This window comes from Hydra vulgaris, chromosome 08 (genome assembly GCF_038396675.1).
Source record: "Hydra vulgaris chromosome 08, alternate assembly HydraT2T_AEP".
In the NCBI taxonomy this organism is placed as follows: Eukaryota; Metazoa; Cnidaria; class Hydrozoa; order Anthoathecata; family Hydridae; genus Hydra; species Hydra vulgaris.
In genome coordinates, this window is record NC_088927.1 from 67409547 (window position 1) to 67432033 (window position 22487).

General features: G+C 26.6%; 1 protein-coding gene across 1 annotated transcript in view; it reads right to left on the reverse strand.

The window, feature by feature from the left end:
- Positions 1-22487, reverse strand: part of LOC100207681 (small G protein signaling modulator 3) — a 107248-nt gene that overhangs the window by 42076 nt on the left and 42685 nt on the right. Inside the window, exons 14-19 of the mRNA XM_065804212.1 lie at positions 18747-18830; positions 18197-18424; positions 16464-16569; positions 14486-14533; positions 14329-14399; positions 5275-5339 (exon numbers count right to left, since the gene is read on the reverse strand). Of these exons, the coding sequence (XP_065660284.1) occupies positions 5275-5339; positions 14329-14399; positions 14486-14533; positions 16464-16569; positions 18197-18424; positions 18747-18830 (602 nt within the window). The remainder of the gene's footprint in view (positions 1-5274; positions 5340-14328; positions 14400-14485; positions 14534-16463; positions 16570-18196; positions 18425-18746; positions 18831-22487) is intronic.

A 22487-nucleotide genomic window follows, 5' to 3' on the forward strand; every position in this document is an offset into this window, starting at 1 on the left:
AAATTTACATTTATGATATATTATTTAAAACAATATTTTATTAACTTAAAAAATAACAAAAGTCTAAATAAATTAAATGAAATTATTTTTCATGCCATCAAGATAAACACTACTCTTGTAAATGTTGCAGAAGCTAGCCAATGTATGCATTTTATGTCAACTTTCTTGATTGAAAACTTTTTTAAGTTTAATTTTTTTCAGTTTTTAAATTTTTATTGTACACCAATCTTTTAAGTTAAGACCAAAAATCTTTAATCGGTTGTAATTCTGGCACATTAGCAGGGTTATTCACTTGCAAAAGTACAAGACTAAATCTAAAATCAAAAAATATTGAATTTGCAGGTGCAAATTCAATATTTTTTGATTTTAGATTTAGTCTTGTACTTTATGTGAAAATGATGAAGCAAAGTCCGACCAGAAAATGATACTGTAATTTTTACGATAATTTTTAATTAAGTTTGACAAGACATTTTGAAATATACTCATTTTTATTGACTGCTTGGCTCAATGGAGCTATGTAATGCTGAGAGATTCCTTTAGTTAAGAATGCAATCCAAACAAGTAATTTTGGCTTGAATTTAATTTGTCTTTCCTTTTCAACCTTACATTTTTTGATGTTCTATTTATGTCAGAAGAGTAGAATCCAGCATTTCAGAAATATTAGTGTTGCTTAAATAAATGTATGATTCATAGTCAATAACATATATTTTTCCAAAAAATCGAAATTATTCTACAGCATTTCAAACAAACTGCTGCTTTTTGCATTGGTGTTCTTTTAGGCATTTTATTTTTTTTATGATAATAAATGCTTTAATGGTTTTTTATGCTTTTTAAGGATTTTATAGATAATTTTGTATATGTTCAGTTATGATACAGTGAATAGTTTTGCAAGCTGTGAAATACCATTCTTTTAATCGATCAATTTTGAAATTCTTGTGAAAGCTGTGAAATTCTTTTGATTAATTTTTTAAGATGCTCTATCTGATTTTCAGACATTATTTGCTTAGAGACACTTCTAACTTTTTTTTTTGTCCTACATTGTTCTCCTTTATTTTTAGTATAATATACATAGTAGATTTTGATATGTTTTCCATTAGAAAATTATTGACAATAAAGCTTCTATTCTCATCTGGATTCAAATCCAAAAAATGCGTACACTCATTTTCTAAGCAAATCTTCGTCATAAACCTTTTTTTTCATTTTTAAATAACTAAGTTATTTAAAATTGTTAGTTGTTTAGAGCCTTAGCATACCCAAGTTTTACAAAATAAATTCACCTACCCAAGGCTTAAGGGAAAGCCACTAAAGTCAAAGAGACAATTTTGTTAGTCAATTTTTTTAAATTTATTTTTATTGAAACTTTCACAACCCTAAACTCTTAAAAACTTTTTTTTAACGCATAAAAAAAAAAGTTGGGCCCAGTACTTCCATAAGTGTAAATTGGAACCTCAAACTCTTGTTTGTAAGTCAAAAGTCCTACCACTAGTTAAAGTACTACTAATCTACTATTGAATAGTTTAGTAAAAAACTTAAACACATTACTATAGAATACCGCTGGCACAAAACAGAAATATTTAAGTGTTTAGATACAGCTAGAAGAAACCTGCATAAAACACTTGTTTAATGGTTTTCCAACCGGTTTAACCATTGGTAATTGCGGGAGTTGAGAAGTAGGTTCTCAATGTAAACTGTACTAATGCCTAGGACCTAAACAACTCTTAAAACCAACTTTAAAAACCGACTCTAAAAAGAGTCTTAAATTTACTTTGTAAATGTAAGAAATTGTGAACTATTAATTGCTTCTGCAACTTTACATCAATAATAACAGCAACCTAATTAGCTTCAAGCAGAATTCTCGAAAAATACCACAACAAACTTTACTTCCTGTATGACAACTTCCGTCCTCAAGCAAAACTGCGACAAAAATCACTAGATCACACAGCAAAAATTATTAGAGCTTGGCTGGGAAGTGTTGCATCATTCTTCCTACTTTCAACTTAATATCAACAAATTATTTCTTGTTCCAAAATCCTAAGCAACAGGTTGTGCAATGAAATGTTCAATAATCAAGACACTCTGACAACACCTTAATCACTTCTTTTGATTCAAAGCCTAAAGAGTTCTATGCCAACAAACTTAGTTGTTTGTCTAAGCATTAGCAAGTGACTAAGATAGTGCATATATTGTTGAAGATGCAATTAAAAAAGAATAAACAAATAAAAAAATAAAATGCAATTAAAAACGAATAAACTGTTTGAAAAATTTTTCTTAATTTTTATCCACCCAATATCAAAACATACATTTAACAAAAATGTTCAAAAAGGTCATTAAAAATAAAACAGATGAAGAGGATCTGTAAATGAGTTTTGTATGAGAGGGAATTTGCAGAATACATAACACCAGAAAAAATTTTTATTTTAAAAATATTTATGCGGAATATAAAGTAATTAATTACATTCTGCTTCATATAAATCTTAATAATCAAATGGAGAGCATTTTTCTAAAATGAGCTTTTAGGAAAAGTCACATTTCACATGTTTTTGAATCTCAATAATTTTGTAACTGTAAATAAAGATGATGATGCCAATGTTGAAAATTTTTTGGAAAATATGGACTTTTGAAAAAACGATCTTTAAATAGTTTTAACTGAGGTTTCAATGTGGAGGAATGCGATGTACACATGTTATGTGCATACTTCTATGTTGCATTATTCTCAATAAACATATTTAAAATAAGTTGCCATATGAACTGTTTAATAATTTTAAGTATAAAAAACTTTACAACTTTAATTATTTTTATTTATATTACTTTCGTTATGTTTATTATTTTTATTTTTTTTATTATTTTTATTTTTTAAATAAATAATGCATTTAGTTATTTATTTATTTATCATATAATAATTATTAGTATATTTTACATTTTGATAATTATAGTTTATATAAAGATTAAAAAAAAGTTAAAGCTAAAAAAAAGGAAAAAAAAAAAAAAAAGGATTTGCAAATTTTAGTGAAAGTTCTCTATTGGTCATTGTAAATATATTTATGAAAATATGTATTGAATAAATGCATACGGAAACTTGGTATTGAATAAATGCATATTGAAACTTGGTATTGAAAATATAGACATAGAACCCAGAAGAAAATAAAGATCTTTTAGAGAAAAGTGTAAGATCAAGATTCTGTGTGGTGTTGTAGACATATCATGCAATATAACAAAGATAATATTAAATGTCAACAAAATTAAATTAATCAAATAGTATAACATTAGTATAAAAATAGTATAACCACTAAAACATTAACACAAACAACATTAAGATAAAATATATATTTATATTATACAAAATTAAATAAATATACTTATATTTATAAAAAAGGTTCCTTAGAAGCAAAAAAATATAATTGAAAAAATATTAAATATGAAAGTTAAAATTAAGTTGTTGACTAATGTGGGTAATATTCTATCTTTAGGGCCAAAAACAGAGGCTATTCTAGATAAATTTCAACAGCGTTCAACATATTTTTTGGTTGCACTGTATAAAGTAAATTCCACTTGACACAATTTAAACTTAAAAAAATATACGTATATATGTATATATATATATATATATATATATATATATATATATATATATATATATATATATATATATACTCATATATGTATTTTTATACATTTACATATATTTTTATTTATATATATTTTAAATTATATAACTATATATCTTTTGGTAAAGTTAACAATGCCTGTAAAAATTTTTAAAGACAATAGGCATTTTCAAAAAATGTTGAAAGGTGAATCACACTTATAGTTTGTTGATGATATACTAATACTTTTAATACTGAAAAGTAAGAATTTTTTATTTTATAAGAATCTGTATGAAATAGCCTTTTTTCATTTAAAAACCTATATGAAATAATAATAATTTAAAGTTGCGCAGTTGTTATATATAAACATAAAATTTCTTATTTTCAGATGTTATATATAAACATCTGAAAATAAAAAAGTCCATTAGGAAAAGAAGAACATACCAGATAAAGAAAATACTAAAAACATAGATAAAAGATATAGGTACAAAGATCACAGCAATCTGAGTGACTAGATATTAGTTCAGGAAACACGGATAAAGTGCAATGGCATTATATAATACTGCTATAAAAAATTCTTAGTTAATAAATGAATTAAATTGCAAGGAATGGCAAAAAATACTTAAAACAATGTGTTAAAAACACAGCTTTAATAGCTGAAGATAGAACTATAAAAAGCTTGTTTATTTACAGTTTAGATTAAAAAACGCATGTCAGGTGATGCAATGAGTTGTATTTGCAATCGAGGCTGAAAGTGTTTTATGAATCAGGAAAAACGTTTGGACTGTAGTAAATACTTTATTGAATTTTTTTTTTAAATTCTGATTCACTACAGCCACTCCACTGGAATAAAAGTTCTTCTCAAAAAAACTTGAACTTTACTAGATTAGACACATATGTCAAAGAAAGTTAATCTCTATCAAGAGATAGAATTACTGTTTAAACTTAAGTTTGCAGTGACCATAAAGTCTTACTTAAACCAGAATTTGTGATTAAAGGCAAAGGTTTTCTGGTTAAGCTTAATCCTCCTCAAGATGCAAAGTTTCAATGGGCACCAAAAGGTTCCTATCAATTGGAGCATATGCTGAGTACAATAGCTAGTTTACCAAACAGGCACAATCTTTTTACACATAAAAATTATGCAACTTATGTTTTAAATGATTATAGTGTTCATATAATGCCTGGAATAATGATTCAATTGGAAATGCTTGAATAATGAAAATGATTCAATTGGAAACACTTTTGAGGACCTGTTTAAATAAAAAGATCATTTTTATATGTTTGAATATATTTGTTATATAATTATCATATAATAATGATAATAAAGTCTGTTTTGAAAGTCATTCATTTTCTTTTGGGAAATCTTTTTTGCAAGTTGGTGGATAGAACCCTCCCTCTGTTTATTAGAACTAGAAGAAGTTCCTCTTTTTTAAAAAAAACCCTGTCTAATAATTTTGAAGACAAAATTCTCCTCCTACTATTAATACAACCCCCCTTTTATTAGAATTGAAAAAAATTCCCCCCCTTCCTTTTATTAACCCCCTCCCCAGTTTATTAGATCTGGACTAAAATTCACTCCTCCTTCTTTTATTAATCCCCCCTTCTTGTATTAAGGACTAGAGAGTAAAAACACAATTTTTCATATAGCAATAAAAAAGCATAATAAAAAAATAATATTTTTATAAAATACCTTTCAAATTTAATTTTATGGTTTTCTTTTAAAGTTGTTTCTGTGGTGTAATCAGGAAGAAGCTCCTAAAAAAAATATTAATTTTTAATTTATTAAAATATTTTTTTATAATGTAAGAATAAATAATAATATTAAAATTGGTAATGCTATTAAAAAATAAAAAGTTATTCTTTTAACATCATTACCAAAGTACATACCCATCAAATACAAGAAATGAAAAATATTTAAAGATTTTATTTTTTATATAACAACTTTTATATTTGGATTCTTCAATTTGAAAGAAATCTCAATTCTGATCATACTTTGATGCTCAGGATTTAGACTTAAGTTTTTTTACAATATAACATGTGGACAAAAAATCACTTGATGAAAATAAAGAAAAAATCTCATAAAAGAAATTAGTTTTTCTGGAAGATTTAAAAAAATAGATTTTAGATAAACAATTTTAAAATAAAAATGGAAGAAGCATAGAAGTTTAGAATTTATGTTTATTTGAGAATTTTGAGTTTTACACATTGATCATCCAGATCATATTTTAAAAATCCGGAAAATTGTTTGGGTGTATTTGGAAAAAATCCAGAATATATTTTCCTTATAATTTTGCTTTTTCTCTTAGTTGTTTCTAATTTTTTTCAAACTTTTCTTAGTTTTGTATGAGTGATGAGGGAAAAAGCTTACAAAAAAAAATATACTTAAACTTGTATCTATGAAAAATGTTTTGGATATCCGGAAAAACTAAAAATTGAGAAAAATATCTGGAATCCCAGAAATATCCGGAAAAAGATAATCCCTGGATTTACCTAAGCTTTTGTTATTTGAGTTTAGTAGATTAAAAAAGATCTAAACCATGAAAATAAAATGAACATGAAATAGTAATGAAAAGTAAATCTAAAAAAAAACTCTTAATATTTACTTACAAATTCAAAAAAAAAAAAAAAAAAGTTTGTTTTGTTTTGTTGATGTAGTTAAATGTTTGTAAATTTTTTTTGTAATTTTTTTTCCTTTTATACTTTGTTTTGTTATTTTTAATATATAGTATTTGTTAACAATATAAATTTTAAAAAACATAGAGAAATGTCAATTTTCAGTTATGTTAGAGAGTTATCATAGTGTTTACATGATTATCTGCATATCTAACTGGGAAAAAAAAAATTTCTTTCATAAAGAAGAAAGTTGTTACATTCGCAGTTTTTCTTTTGAAATAAATAAATCTAATCTACAAAAGCCTAATGTGGCATTAGCTCAGTCTAAGATTACAACCTTATAACAGGCTGAGCAGTCTAATTTCTAGTTTTCCTCTAAGTAAAATGTATATTTATTTAATGCATATTCAAAATTTTATGAGTAATGTGTACTTGGCTACAGAAGTATTTCTTTTAGCTAATTCAGTTTCAGGGTCATTATGATCACCCTACAACGGGTAATATATACAACCAGCCCTGTCCTGGTACAATTTAAGATTCACTTTTTTAGGCAAAGGCTAGTAGAAAATATATTTCACTTGACATACGCTGCTGTGAGGCTTTAGGTTGAGTAAAGACTAGATATGGTGTTTCCATAAAAATACTCATCATGGGCAGTAGGGTGGGTCATACTTTTAAAATTTTGGATATGGGAGCGCGCGCAACATTTTTTTTATGTATTAGGGTATTAGAAGAGGCGTGAATAATTTTTTTTTTCTTAAAAAGTTCATCTAGTGTGGGCGCAGGGCGTTTGAAAAATGTCAGTTTTACGAAAAACTTTAAAAAAAATTAGTATACAAAACTTGTTGTTGTTATTTTCAATGTGCGTAATGCTACTAGTATAAAATGAGGTGAATTATGAAACATAGTCATCAAACTTTGTGGGCTTTGGACTTATATCCTCCCTTCCATTATTATTAAAAACCATTAAAATTATTTAAATACAGGAAATGGTGTAGGATTTTTTATTTTTATAAAGTTCCAATAGCTTATTTGTAGGATAATTACTAAGATAATAGTTTCCTGACGATTTGCAGTTTAAACAAGTTTTATTTATTTATGATCACTTTGGCATCCTAAATATTGTAATAAAAATGTAATTAACAAATTTATAACATATTTATAAAGGTCGTTTTTTTACCTACTACAAAAAGTACCAATATTTCTTAACAAACATAACATCAATTTCATTGCTATAAATGGCTAAATCTACTCGAGCTCAAACAATGTTAAAATGCCCTAAATTGCATGAGCTATTGGGTAATGGACTCGAACTTTGTTTATCAGAGCTGCCTACGCTGAGAGATAGTTTACGGTATGGAATTTTGTTGCGTGATAGATCAGTTACACATTTGAATACAAGATGTATGTGTTTACAAATATTTATTAAAATAAAAAGTATTTGGATGTCAGCAAATTCTACAATCCCGTTGGTCTCAGAAAAATACGCAGTCGATAAACTTGTCCTTGAATGGAAGATTGCAAAAGACATTAGAAAACTGAGAACTACAAAAAAAAAGAAATATGTATACAGACAAGCTTGATAAGTTATTTGACTTGACGAAATGTAAGTGCAACATCTTTAGCTGTAATGAAAATGGATGCAATGGTTGTCTTTTTAAAGCTCATGTAACTTGCAAAAAACTTGCACATGTCCAAAAGTAGCAAAGATACCTTTGCAAGAACTATTTTTCCTACAAGCTCAAAGAAATAAAATTGGTAACAAAAGTTCTTTACAAATAGGATTAGTTGATATACCAGAGACACATCGGTTAACAAGATATTTAGGTAGAAAAGAATCAGACTCTAAAATACCTGGAACACTTAGTGAGGATGCAAGTAAATGCTAAAATACTAAAAATATTTTTGTCAATTTTTGTTTAAACTGTGAATTAAAAAGTTGAGTATAAATTGATTATAAATTTTTTTCATTAAAATTGTTTAACATAATTTATTTTCTCCTTTAGCAGTAGAATTTCAAACAACAGACAATTCGGACATTGGCAACAAAAATGCAGATAATACAGAAAAAGTTGACTTCAGTTTGAAAAAAAATTACTTAGATATTACCAGGGTTTCTCAAGCAGCTATTAGGTATGGGGTATCTAACAGAGCTGCAGCAGCCATAGCTACTGCTACTTTAGCTTCTGCAAAAGATGCAAATTTTTTAAAGAAAAATACTGATATTTTCGTTGATCACAACAAAATAAAACGAAGTAAGACTAAGTTAATGAAAGAAATCCGAGGTAGAGCTGAAAAAGTAGCGATGAATGATAATATTCAATGTATATTTTTTGATGGACGAAAAGATTTGACTAAGTACATGAGAGAAGAAGAAGATGGAAAATTACACCCATCGGAAAAAAAAGAAGAACATTATTCAGTTTGTTCTGAACCTGGAGGAAAATACCAATTTCATTTCACTAACAATTCTGAAGAAAGAGTAGAGACTGCAGCTGAGCAAATAGCTAATAATATTTACGAATGGATTGTGAATCATGATGTCGGAGACTATTTAGTTGCCATTGGTGCAGACTCAACAAATTTAAACACTGGTTGGAAAGGAGGTGTTATCCATTTCCTTGAACATAAATTGGATAAAAATTAATGTGGATAATTTGTGCTCTTCATACAAATGAACTACCTCTCCGACATCTAATGATTCAGCTTGATGGAAAAACTACGTCTAAAAATAATTTTTCTGGTTCTATTGGAAAACTTATAGGTAAGGCAACTAGCTTCAAAGTCAAAGATAGCATAGTAAAAATTGAATTTCCTAATGCAATAATAGAACTTGACTCTGAAGTTGTAAAGTCGCTATCAGATGATCAAAAGTATCTTTATAAAATTACCCATGCAATTAACGCTGGGGTTTTTCCGGAAAATCTTAAAAGTAAAGAAATTGGTCCACATTCGCATGCAAGATGGTTGAATTTTGCAAATAGAATATGTTTACTTTGGTGCTCCGAAATCGTACTTTCAGTTGAAGAAACATATAATCTGCAACTTCTGGCGGAGTTGCAGATTATATGTTTCTTATATTGTTATATTGTTGGTGTTTATGCGCCACTTTGGTTTGAAATCAAAGTAAAGTGGAAGTGGACTGAAGGGCCTAATCATATACTCAAGCAGTTAAAACTTCTTTGTCATCAAAGACTTAAAGTTAAAGACATTGTAATGCCCTACGTTTTATCTTCTTCATGGAATGCTCATAGTGAAAATGTTCTTCAAACGTTGTTATGTAGTCTAGAAAAAACAGAAAGACAATTTGCAGTTGAAACAATTTTAAAATTAAGAGGAGATTTAAAATACGGAAACACTAGTGTAAGAAGTAGAAAACATCATATACATAATGAAAATGCTGAATCAATTTTTGATCTAATTGATTGGAGCTTAGATGTACACGAACCTTTACTTGTTATTGTCAAAGGACTACATGTTTATTGTCAAAGGATGAACTTTCAAAATACAATGATATTCCGATGTATGTACCTTGTTTTCCTGTTCATGGGCAAGCTATTGAACGATGTGTCCAAGAAGTCACACGAGCTTCTCAATCGGTATTTGGAAAAGATAGAAGAGATGGGTTCATAAGAGCAACATTAACACATCGAGAAATCATGCCCGTGAACCAATCAAAAAAAGATCTATTTAAATTAATTTAAGCAATATTAATTTTTTGATGTTTTGCCTTGATTATTTATGATCACAGTAAATAAGTTGAACTTTAAATATATTGTATCTTTTAGATGACATTTTATATATTTTATTTATGACTTTATGAAGAGTAGCACCCCAAATTATGTTTTATTTTAATGTCTATATTATACCTGGTTGTTTTTTGATGATTGCATCGCCATAGGCTTAAATAAAAGGACAGAAAAGTGCTAATTTAATGCATTTTTAGTAAAACTATCGTTTTTTAAATGCCCTACGCCCACAATAGATGAACTTTTTAGGAAAAAAAAAATTATTCACGTCTTTTCTAATATCCTAATAGATAAAAAAAATATCACGCACGCTCTCATTTTTAAAATTTATAAGTAGAACTTTTTTGTAAAATCCATAATGGTAGCCAACTTTTCTTATGTCTATCGTGTTTGTATAGCATTAAAAAAGTAGCACCGAATATATATATATTTTTTTATGTCTATATTATGTCTGATTGTTTTTTAATAATTGCCTTTCCTTTGGCTAATATAAAATAAGGCCGAAAAATGCCAATATGATAAGATTTTCGTAAAACTGACATTTTTCAAACGCCCTGCGCCCACACTAGATGAACTTTTTAAGAAAAAAAAAATTATTCACGCCTCTTCTAATACCCTAATACATAAAAAAAATGTTGCGCGCGCTCCCATATCCAAAATTTTAAAAGTACGACCCACCCTAATGGGCAGTTGCTAACAGCATCCAGCTACTGTCTTGTAGAAAGTCTCTTAGACAAAGACTTGAGAGGTAAGCAGAAATATTTTGGTGACCAGATTCGCACTCCATCTTCATCTGTTAAACTTGCTTAGATGTAAACGTTTTCCCATCTAAAATGATGAATTCTGTATCTTTTTTACTCTACTCACAGGTTTTTCATTTTTCTAGTGGCAAATGCTATTTGCCACTAGCAAAACACAAAACTCCATGTAAAAAACATCTCTATTTATCTTATGATGAGGATACATATCTAAAGTACAAATTTGGGGTAATTAGTAGGACTGAAGCAACTGCATAGATTGTTGGCGTTTGAGGATTAGTTTAACAGTGCGGTTAGGAAAGAATGATTTAATAATCTTAAGTGACTTTTTGCTGACAACACAACGACATACTTTAGTCTTGAAAAAACATGATAACTACATCACTTTTCAATTGTTTAAAACAGACTGCCTATCTTAAATCTTTTAGTGACAGTTTGGGCTTGCAGTGGCATCTAAATTTTAACCCAAACAAAAAGTTACTTACTGCTAACAATTATCATAATATTGTTGATAATTCTAAATTGTTTAATTGACCCTCTGCTTTTTTACTTCTTTGATTACTACTTAACAACTTCATTAATTCCACTGACCTCCCATGGAATCTTTATACACAATTCATTGCTAAGTAAAGATCTGTTAAGGTTGTCTCTTTTTATTATGCTTACAAGGGGCGAATTAAGTGATCGTGAATTGAAAATTACGTAAAAGTTTTTGGTCTTCAAATTTTGTTTTTCTTGGAAACCATTTTTGTGCGTTTTTTTTTGACTATTTATAAAAATTTTACAAATTTAAAGACCAGAGTTTTTTATGGAATTTTCAATTCGCGATCACTTAATTCGCCCCTTGGCTTACAATTTTCTTGACTCTACCTTTACAAATCATCACTGAATCTACTATCTGTATCATCTACTATTTTCAAATTCAGACTGGTTCTTCTTATGATGCTCATCTAGACAAAGTCTAAAAACGTGTTGTAAATAGAGTTAGATCTAATCTGGTTGCCAAGTTTGAGCTTCTGTCCTACTGTCATGATATTGAATTTCTTTCTCTTTTCAACAAATATAATCATGGTTGCTGCTCAAACGAGCTTTTGATCTACTCCTTCATGCTTTATAAACAATCTAGTTTTTAAATCTGGCAGAATGTAGCATTCAGATCAGAAAGTGATCTTCTATTTAATTCAATTGACAGTATATTGACTTTTTGTAAGGGTATGTTCTTTGAGCTTGCAATAGTACATAGTAGTACATATTAAATTATCATTTTTATTTTGAGAGATGTACTTATCACTGAACAGTTGCATAATGCTGTGTGATTCAAAATCAGAAGGAAATGCTATTTTTCTACTTTTAAGCTTATTTTTCAAATCAGAATTAAAATTTCAGATCCAACCCTCTTAAATTAACAAAAGTTATAAAATCGTTAGGTGTTGTCATCTGGCTAATAAAAAAAGCAGAAAAAAAAAGGTCGTCCAACATTAAAAAAAAGTCTCTTCTTTCATGTAAGAGAGAAACAAGGAAGAAAGAAAATTGTTTGCAATTGAACTTTGAGTGAATGAATTTGATACTTCAATCTATTTTAATTGTGTACATCACTTCTAAATATGTTTTTAAATAGTTTAAAAATTTATTTACATATATTGTCTTTTATATATATATATATATTTTAAATGTTTCAGGCTTTTAGTTGTTTCAAATTTTTAAAAAGAAACTTTTTTCAAAAGCCGAAACAACTTTTTAATCAACAACTGTCAAAAAAATATATTGTATAGAAAATTTTTCTTTTAGTTTTAAAATAGTTAATTATTTAAAAATTTTAAAATATTCAATTTTTTAAATAATTAACTATTTTAAAACTAAAAGTTTTGAAATACTTAAAAAACAAATTTAACTTTTTTTTCTAGATATTTGTATTTTTGTTTATCTAATTTTTATAATTATAATAATAATAACTATAATTTTTATCGTTAAATTATTTTTATGAGTAATTTTTAAATAAAATTATTGTGATTTAAAATTGCATTAAATATGATATTTAAAGCTTTAAAACTTTTTAATTTATAAATACAAAACTAATGTAAACTTTGTATTTGTATATTAAAAAAAAAACAATTTATAAATTTTGTCTTTTGTAAATTAAACTTTTGCATTTGTAAATAAAATTAAATAAAATTATGAAAATTTATGTAAATTTAATTATCCTCTTTTATGTTTTAGGTAAATATAACATAAACAATATATTTCATTTTTGATTTTTTGCTGTTGTTATTTTTGGATGTCATCCATTTAAAAGTTGAGGAAATTAAGTTGTTTTTTTTAACTTTTGAATAAATGATCTTGTTTGTTAAAGACAATGTTTTTTTCACATTGAAAAAAAAGCATTGTTCTTGATCAACTCAATTTATTTCTTTATCGAAATTTTCTTGATCTTCATGATATTTTGAACCTTTAGGAATTTTAAACCAATTGGGAATTCCTCATTTTCAGGCTGCCTAACACTCTGGATATGTATGATATTCTAAGATTACGCATCACTTTAATACACAGGCCTGTAATCAAATATATTAGTTAAGACTACTCTATTTTCTCTTTTATCTTTTAACTGTCTCTTTGCAATGATTTGTAGCCTAGAACATTTCATCTTAGTTAATTCCAGAAAAAACATTTTGCAAATGGCACCCTTTGAGGATCAAATTTAAAGAAATAATTTAAAAAAATGCTTTGACACAATTATATTGTAAGTATTTGATTTGGATCTTTTTTGCTTCATTCATTAAAAATTCCTTATCTTGTGCGAGTTTTTCTAGAACTAAACATAACTTTTCTCAAACTTATGTGATATGATTTGGTGTTATTTTTGAGCAATGAAAGATTTTTGTCTTGTGGGCACAATAGAACACAATCAAATTGCAGTCTTTAAAACTTTTTTTTGCTAGCCAGCCTTTTTCCACCAGTAATACGTTTTTATGGCTGCCACTATTCCTTATTTGCAACTTATCTATTACCTAGTTACCTAAAATACTATTACTACCTAAAATACTATTCATTTATTCAAAATGTGTTTTGTCAAATGAGATCTGCACATCTGCAATTGATTGTCAAATCATTATTCAGGTGAAGATTAGAAAGCATTTTTTTTTACCCTTTTTTACTTTTTTTTTTGTTTTTTTTACTATTACTTAATATGACAAAACCCAATTTTATAAATTTTTTTCTTCTACAAAAACACAATTTTATGAATCTTTTTCTTTTACAAAACATGTATTCCATAGAAAAGAACAAGATGGCATTAAATTTTTTTTTTTAAAATGAAAAATTAGATTTTGATTAGCTCTTCAATTGAGCAGGAACTGAGAGAAGTAAAAAAGAAAAACTTCCTGACTTTCGGAGACTTAATGGTAAGAGAATTTATTTATAACATTTCTTTAAAAAATTTCTTGATACAAAAAAATTTGGGTGAAAGATTTCTTAAAAGCTAATATGCGTGGGGTCAAGAATTTTCTGGTCTGCAAAGTTTATACAACGACTAACTATTATAATTTTTGTCAGAGCATGGACAGCCTTACTAAATTTAATAAGATTTAATATAACATTTGTTACAATGTATACAATAAAAAAAATTACTGTTTTAGTTCCTTTGTAATCAAAATGACGAGCTATCAAAAAAATTGATTCTCTAAGATCACTCAATATTTCTGAAAGAAAAAAACAACTTTAAAAATCTTTAAATTTTTAGAAAAAATTAAATTAGAAAAAATTAAAAATTTTTTTTAACACTCACCAGTTTGCAACACATTTTTTGCTTTCATGGTAATTGCACTAAGATGTTCTAAAAATTTTTTTTAATTAAATATACAAAACAACTTTTACAATTCAAAGAATATACATACATGCGTACATATAAATATGTCTGTGTGTGTAACACAAAGCAATGGTTAAAAAAATTTGTAACACAAAGATTAAAATTTCTTACAAATTTTCTGTGGACCTAAGCATATGCCACCTTAGTTTTGACAATGTGATATAATATACTGGCTATGTTATAGTTTATATTGAGACTAGTCAACTGTTAAAAACTGCACATGGAAAAAAGTTTTATAAACCTGGGTGTGAAAATTATAATTATTATTTCTTTATCGATCTTGAGTTAAAAGAGACCTTATTAATTGCTTAAACCACTAAATGCTACAAGTACTAACCACTATGAAAAGGTTTAATTTAAGTACCATAACCACTGGCTGCAGTTAAGCAACCTAACCACTACACAAAGGCTGCAGTTAAATTTGAAGAGTGTTTTTTTAAAAAAAGCAAATTCATATTTTACATGTCTTGAGTAAAAAAAAAAAGACTTGAGAAAAATAAACATCTCCAAAATTCAGACTAAACAGGCACAGTAGCACAATAAGAGGACCAAACCAAAAAAAATGTATAAAAACTTAATTTGCCATCCAACAAAAATGAATCATCTTAATGAAGCTAACAACTTTGAGCTAAGTCTTCAGCGCTCAGATTTGTATTTTTAAAAATAAATTTAATTGATAATCAAAAGTGTGTCATTATGATAAAGATATTTGTTATTTTATCTTTTTCATGTTGCAAATGATCCCTGGTAAATAAAAACTAGAAATGATTAAAAAAAACTAAGCTTTTTTTTATGAGTAGTACAGTTTTTCATTAACTTTTTATTGAAATGATCCCTGGTACCGTATGCCAAAAAACCTGTATTTAATTTTTATGAAAAATAAAATGCAGGCAAAAATGATGAAATGCACACTAAAAATCAATTCACACAGCTAAACACTAACATAGTCTCTGTTGTTTTGAAGTCAAGTTGCTAAATAATCTTTTAAATAAAATCTAGTAAATTTGTGTTCAAACCTCACTAAAAATTTCACTGAATTTCAAAAAAATTACTGATTTTTTTTTGCGAAAATATTACAAGCATTAAAAATAAACATGAGACACGCTTTGATAAAATAAAAGCTTTTATAAGCGTTCTTGTGTACTATTAGGCCTTTTTGAGCATTAAAAAAGTTTCTAAAGTTATTTTAGCTATTTACAACAATTAAAATTATTCATTATAAAAATAACATTTAAGGTATTTGTAAAAAACATTTGAAGCAACCAATCATGAAATCCTGCTGTCATAATTGAATCATTATGGTGTAATGGAAATTGCTTTGAATTGGTTTAAGCTATATCTGTTTAATTGTTCACAAAGTTTAACCATTGCTTATACCTCTTTTACTACAAATACCATGTCATGTCTCAGTTATATTTCGTTTCAAAAGGTTCAAACTTCAATGATTTTAACAATTTTCACTATTTAAAAGTTTACTTTGATAATTTTAAACTTTATCTGAAACTTTCTCTTAATTTTTTAATCTTAATTTTGGATCTGTTAATAATTTGATGCCACAATATTTTGGACCTGTTTAGTACTGTTATTACTGTTTTTGTTGAAGTTGCTTTTTTCTAATTGTAGTGGACTTGTTTTTCCTAATCATACTGGCCTTGTTTTTCAAGGTTTGTATTTGGGAGTAAAGAAGCTGAGTAGGGTTGTAACAACAGTTAAAAAAAAAAAGAAAAAAAAGTTTCCTTCTTAACTGTAAGGGCCCCCTCGGGTTAGGAGAGGTAAGTAGCATATAAAAAAAAAATAAATAAATAAAAAACTTTAATAATAAAAAACTAAAAATAAAAGTTAAAAATTAAAATATTTTTAATAAAATTTAAAAATAAAAAACATTTAAAAATTTTACTTCTTCCAGTTCCACACAGAATACTATTATAATAAATTGATGTGCTAATATCAAATGCAAGATTAATCCATGATTTTTTACTGGGCTGCCTAGTGCGTCGATGAATCTAAAAATTTTAATAACTTAAAGTAGCTACTTAATCTTCAATGTATTCTTAATAACTATCATATTTTATTCATCATACTTTATTACCTTTAAAAGATATATATTTAAAATATATATTTATTATTTTTAATAAATATCGCATAATAAATAAGAATATGATAAATATATAATAAATAATTTATAATACAACAGAAAATAAAAGCAATCAGAGCAAAAAAAAAAAAAGAGAATAAAACAGAACAAAAAAATTTTATGCAAGAAACACAAGAGACAAAGCAAGGCTGTTCCCAATAGTGTGTTTACTTAGCACTGATGTGTGTACTTTGTTTCATTTATGCTTATTACATTTTAATTTTTTTTTAATTCCCAATTTAAATACACAAGGTAAGGAAGCAACACTTTTTTTTTTCAAAACTAAACTTTTATTTTTAAACTAAAATAGTAAAAATAATTATTGAAATTTGTTGTTTAATTGTTGTTCCAGTAACTTCCAACTCTAATTAGTGGTTGCAGCCTTGTTGGAAGCAAAGATGTTTAAAAAAAAATTATAAATTCTGAAATCATAAATATATGCTTTAGCATAAATATTATTTTAAAAGATTTAAATTTGTAATAAATATTGTTTTATAAGATTTAAATTTATCATAAAAAACACATACTTTTTAAATAAAATTTTTTATATAATATTCTTAGTTAATACAAAATATTTTTATTGTAAACAATTGTTAAAAGTAATTTGTTACTTAATTTAAGAGCAAAATACAGAAAAAATCTTAGTTTCAAAGTTATTTTTATGTCAGTGATAATTTTTTATCTCAGTGATATTTTTGAAATGTTCTTAAATATCTGATAAGCTGTTGTCAAGTTATCAAAAAAAAGTATATACGTGGTTAGGAATAGCGATTGTGATGGCACACCTTTCCTAAACACTACAGGAACATTGTACCGTAAAAGAAACTAATAGTAGTGCAGGGCAAAGATAGGCTCTTTTTCCAGAATATAATCAGTTCATAACACGTGATGAAGGGCAGCTTCAATTCTCTTTTAGGTTGTATCTGATTTTACAATTAAGGAAGGTCACCTTTCCCTAATTATAAAAACAGCCCACAAATAACTAGTAAAAGACGTAATTTATATTATAATAATTAATAATATAATAATTTATAATATAATAATTTTATTTGTTTATAAAATTCCACTAACAATTAATAATTTTTTTTTGTTAAAAATACAACTAAAATATTGTATAAATAAGAGCCCATCTTATCCATGAACAACAATTTCATGGACTATGAAATCAGAGTGGGGTGGGGTAGGAGTTGTTTGGTGTGCCATGATTTATTCCAAATATATATAAAACCAACAATTTTTTTTCCTTTAAAAAGTAAATATTTAATCTGCTGCCCTACAGGCAGGACCCTACTCTATGGTAAACAGAAAATAAGAGAATAATTCATGTGAAACCTTTAAATAAAAATTAATCCTTAAAATATTTTATATTAATCCTTAAAATATTTTATTATTTTATAATTTTATACAACAAGGAAACCTATTAACACTGGTTCCTATTTTACTTAAAAAACTCAACAAATTCAGGACCACCCTGTTCATATTTAAAAAAAACTAACCTCTTTTGGCTCATTATTGTTATTACTATTATCATCAAGTTGATTCAATTCAGCTAAAAGAAACAAATGATGCTTCTTCCTATGAGTGTCTAAAATTATTTGTGTGAGAGATGCAGCTGCTTTTTTGGAATAATCCAACAGAAGGTCAACATCTACAATTTCTCCAGGAAGATTTGACATCATATTAAATATCTGAGCAGAATTTTCTACAGCAAGAAGAGCTTTTTCCTGTAAAATATTGATAAGATATTTTTTTAATTAGAAACATATCACAGCTGCTAAGTAATAATAAATACTTGATCTCTCAAACAATTATAAATATTCAACAAACTTTCTATCTCTGAAATTATTTTTTAAACTTAACAGTAAAAACTTTGATCTTCCATACTCAACAATATTATGATCACTTTAATCCCAAAATTCGATATTTTGAACTTGATATAATAATCTTTTAAAATCTATATTACAAACATGATTTTAAAATCAGTTTGTACTGTATTGTACAAGTTGTACTGTACAAACACAAATTTTAAAACATAAAAATAAATACCTTAAATTTCATCATGCCCAAAGTGATTTTAAACAAGCTTATTGATCCTTCATAGAAGAAAATATCCCAAATTCGCAACAAAATCTAAATCGTTAATAAATATACTTTGATAACAAAACATTGTAAAAGAAATATAAACTTACATTTAAATTTAAAAAAATCTATAAACAATAAATTTATAAGCCATAAGTTTTTATTATCTTTTTTTTTAACTAACTGCAAGCAACAACTATTTAAGGAACAGATACATTAAAAAGATGCAACTTTGCTGAATGACAAGTCACATAATATCAAGTTTTATTGAAAGGTGATTGCTTCTTTGAGCAGCAACCATGGTAGTATTGTAGAAATGAAAAAGAAATGTAATGATGATGATGATGTAATGGTGATGATGATGGGACAGAAGCTTAGCAGCTTGACCAGGTCCAACTACATTTGGTAGAATGGAGTCAGGAGTTAGAAATGCTGATTACGATAAGAGAGGCAACATTAGCAGATGATAATTTTTTAATAGATTGTATATAAGGTTTTCATGAGAGGCCAGTATTAAAAAATAATCCAAAAAGACACAAAATAGTAGACTATGTAAGAGTATTTCTATTCATTAATATAGAAATATTGACTGCATTATGATGGTTATTAACAGTAAACAAATGAGTTTTCCTGGCATTAAAATTCACCACCATTATAATGAAAGCTTTAAACTGTTGTTATCTTACCTATCTGCTCATAATCTTTTTTTAGAGTGATTAGATATTGAATCTAGAGTGTCTAAACGTTTACTACTGGGACAGATTTTCTTTAATATTTTCATAAATTTTGTCCTTTTTATTAAAGACTCCAATATACCTAACTTTGCTGAAGATAACACTCTATGTTTGTAACAACAACTTTTCTCATCTTTAACTAGGGTTATTTCTCATCTTTAAATAGAAAATGCTATTTCATGATTTGCTATAAACAAAATGGCTGCAAATTATGATTAATTTTTTTATTTAAATATAATAAAACTGAGATGGACTGTTTGTAAATTTTAGTAATGTTTAAGTCTTTGCTTCTATTAAGGTTAAACTTCTCAGGGTCACAACTGATAAAGATTTTAAGTTGGATGATCATATTAAAAGTTAATAGCAAACTCTTTTCTACTGAAAAAAAGCTACTCTTGTAATTCATGTTTTTATATTGCTTAGTTTTTTATAATGTCTTTGATTTAAAGGTTTTGGTCAAAAGATGATAACAAACTTATAAATATAACTTGTAAAAAAGGACTCCTTATTATCCACAAGAGATCTGATCTCTCATTGGATGATATGCTAAAATTAGATAAAAACCCAAGAATCCACCTCAGACACTTGGAGTTTTTATTAACTGAAGTTTTTAAATCTATTAATGGCCTAAACTCAGAGTTTGTATCAGATCTTTTTATTAAAAAAATCCCTGACTAATAGACTTTGCTTTTGTAAACAATAATGCTACCACCCATTGTTTCTAAACATAAATACATAATTAATCGAGAGCCATCTCGCTATGGAATATAATGTTATTTTGTAAAAATTTAGTTAGTAAAAATTTTATTTTACTCCAGACTTGTAATTTATAATTTTACATACGTTTATTTACAAATACTAACTTTTTTAAATTTTTAACCCACAATAGCTTTGTTTGTGTGTACTATCTTATATATTTTTAAGTGTTGATTTTAATTAGTTTGTATTTAAAAAACAGATTGTAAATAATCAACAGAAAATAAAGTTTTTAAATTAAATTAAAAACCAGCCACATCAAGCTCCAAGCTGTTACAGAAGAGAGATCACACCATCGAGATCAGCTGCCTATTCTAAGCAATCGAAAAGTTAAAGCTCTTTGTTGAGATTGGCATATTAAGTTGTGTTGCCAGAAAATAGGGCAAGATTATGACACAGTTACAGCTGCATTTTCCCCTTTACCATGTGTTGTCAGTAAATTAATATAAGATAATTGCTATTAAAAGCCGTTATCTTTTTTTAAATGTTTTATTGTTCATCATTTATTGGTACAAAGTAAAAATTCCTATACAAAACAAAGAAAAAAAAGGGATCATAATTCTGAAGTCACATAAACCTTAGAGATAGGGAAAAGTTTAAATAAACAACTAGCATTTTTAGTGTTGCTCAACTTATTTTGATAAATCAGAGATCATCTAGGTCATATTTAAAAAATCTGGAAAACATTTCGCAAAAAGAAGATACGGAAATCTTTTCCCTTATGCTTGTCATAATTAAACTTTTTATTTTTTTTTGAAACTTTGTAACTTTTTTGTATGGGTAATGACTTAAAAAGTTTAAAAACACAAATTTATTTAAACTTGTTGGAAGACTATTTAGAAATCCAGAAAAAACTTAAAGTTGTAAGGAATATCTGAAATTCTGGATATATCCGGAAAAAGATAATCACTGATCAATTGTGCTAAAATAATATCAAACATGTATACTTATTGACTCAAGTTGTTTTATTTAACTTCTCAGAAAATTTTTGTTTACCCATGTTGCTTCATTTAACTAAACCTGGTCAACATTTTTTATTTAGCTTTTACTTTACTCAAACACTGTTTCAAATTTATAAGGTTAAAAGCAGGTTGTAACATTAATTTAAAAAAAAGCTTCCTCAACTCATAAGTGAACTGGGCAATTAAACCTAAAAAACAGTATCAGCAGGGGCTATTCATTGAAGCTAGAATGAAAAGAACAATGTGTAATAGATTGTATATTCATAGATCATATTTTAATAATCTGGAAAATTATTTAGATAAAATGTCTGGAAAAAATCTAAAATATGTTTTCCCTTATTTTCCTTTTAATTTTGATTTTAGATGTTTTTTTTTTTTACAAACTTTTCATAACTTTTTTATGAGTGAAAAAGCTTAAAAAATATATATATTATAAAATTATATACCTAAACTTGTATTTATGGAAAATATTTTGGATATCCGAAAAAACTAAAAGTTGGAAAAAATATCTGGAATTCTGGAAATATCCGGAAAAAGATAATCCCTGTATATTATTTATGTATACATTTGCTGTTTATTAAGAAACTTCATTTTATATATTTATGTATACTTTTGCTGTTCATTAATATAATATGCATAAATATCTATTTTAAAATATCAGAACTTATGTAAAACTGAAGTGTTCCATCTGAACAAATAAAAACGACACAGAAACAGAATATTCTTCAATTCACAACACAATAAACAATACTTCTTTAATCATGACCAAAGGATTAAAGAAGCAATCATTATTATATATATCATTATTATATATTGATATTATATTTATGAGCTCAAAAAATCCAGAAAAATTAGCTAAGCTCTTATGGTGGTTGTTGCTAAGTGTTTTTTATAGTATCATGAAAGCTCTATGAATGGACAACAATTTCATATTTAAAAGATATGTTGATGATACACGGATCTGGGTAGAAAAGATGTGCAAAAGTTTTTTTTTATTATCTATACAATTACACAATTGAATCTGTTGATTTAACCAATACATTAAACTATCCAATTATTTCACTACAAAACAGGTTCATATAGATTGAAAAATATTATGCAAAAAATGCAATCACAAGCATTCAAATTAAACTGAATTCATGCCATGACCCTAAAATTATCTATGATGTCTTCATTGATTTTGTCCATAGAGCATTATGTTTGTGTACCATAATTAATATTGAGAATGAGTTGCAATTTCTTACTGATGCACTTGT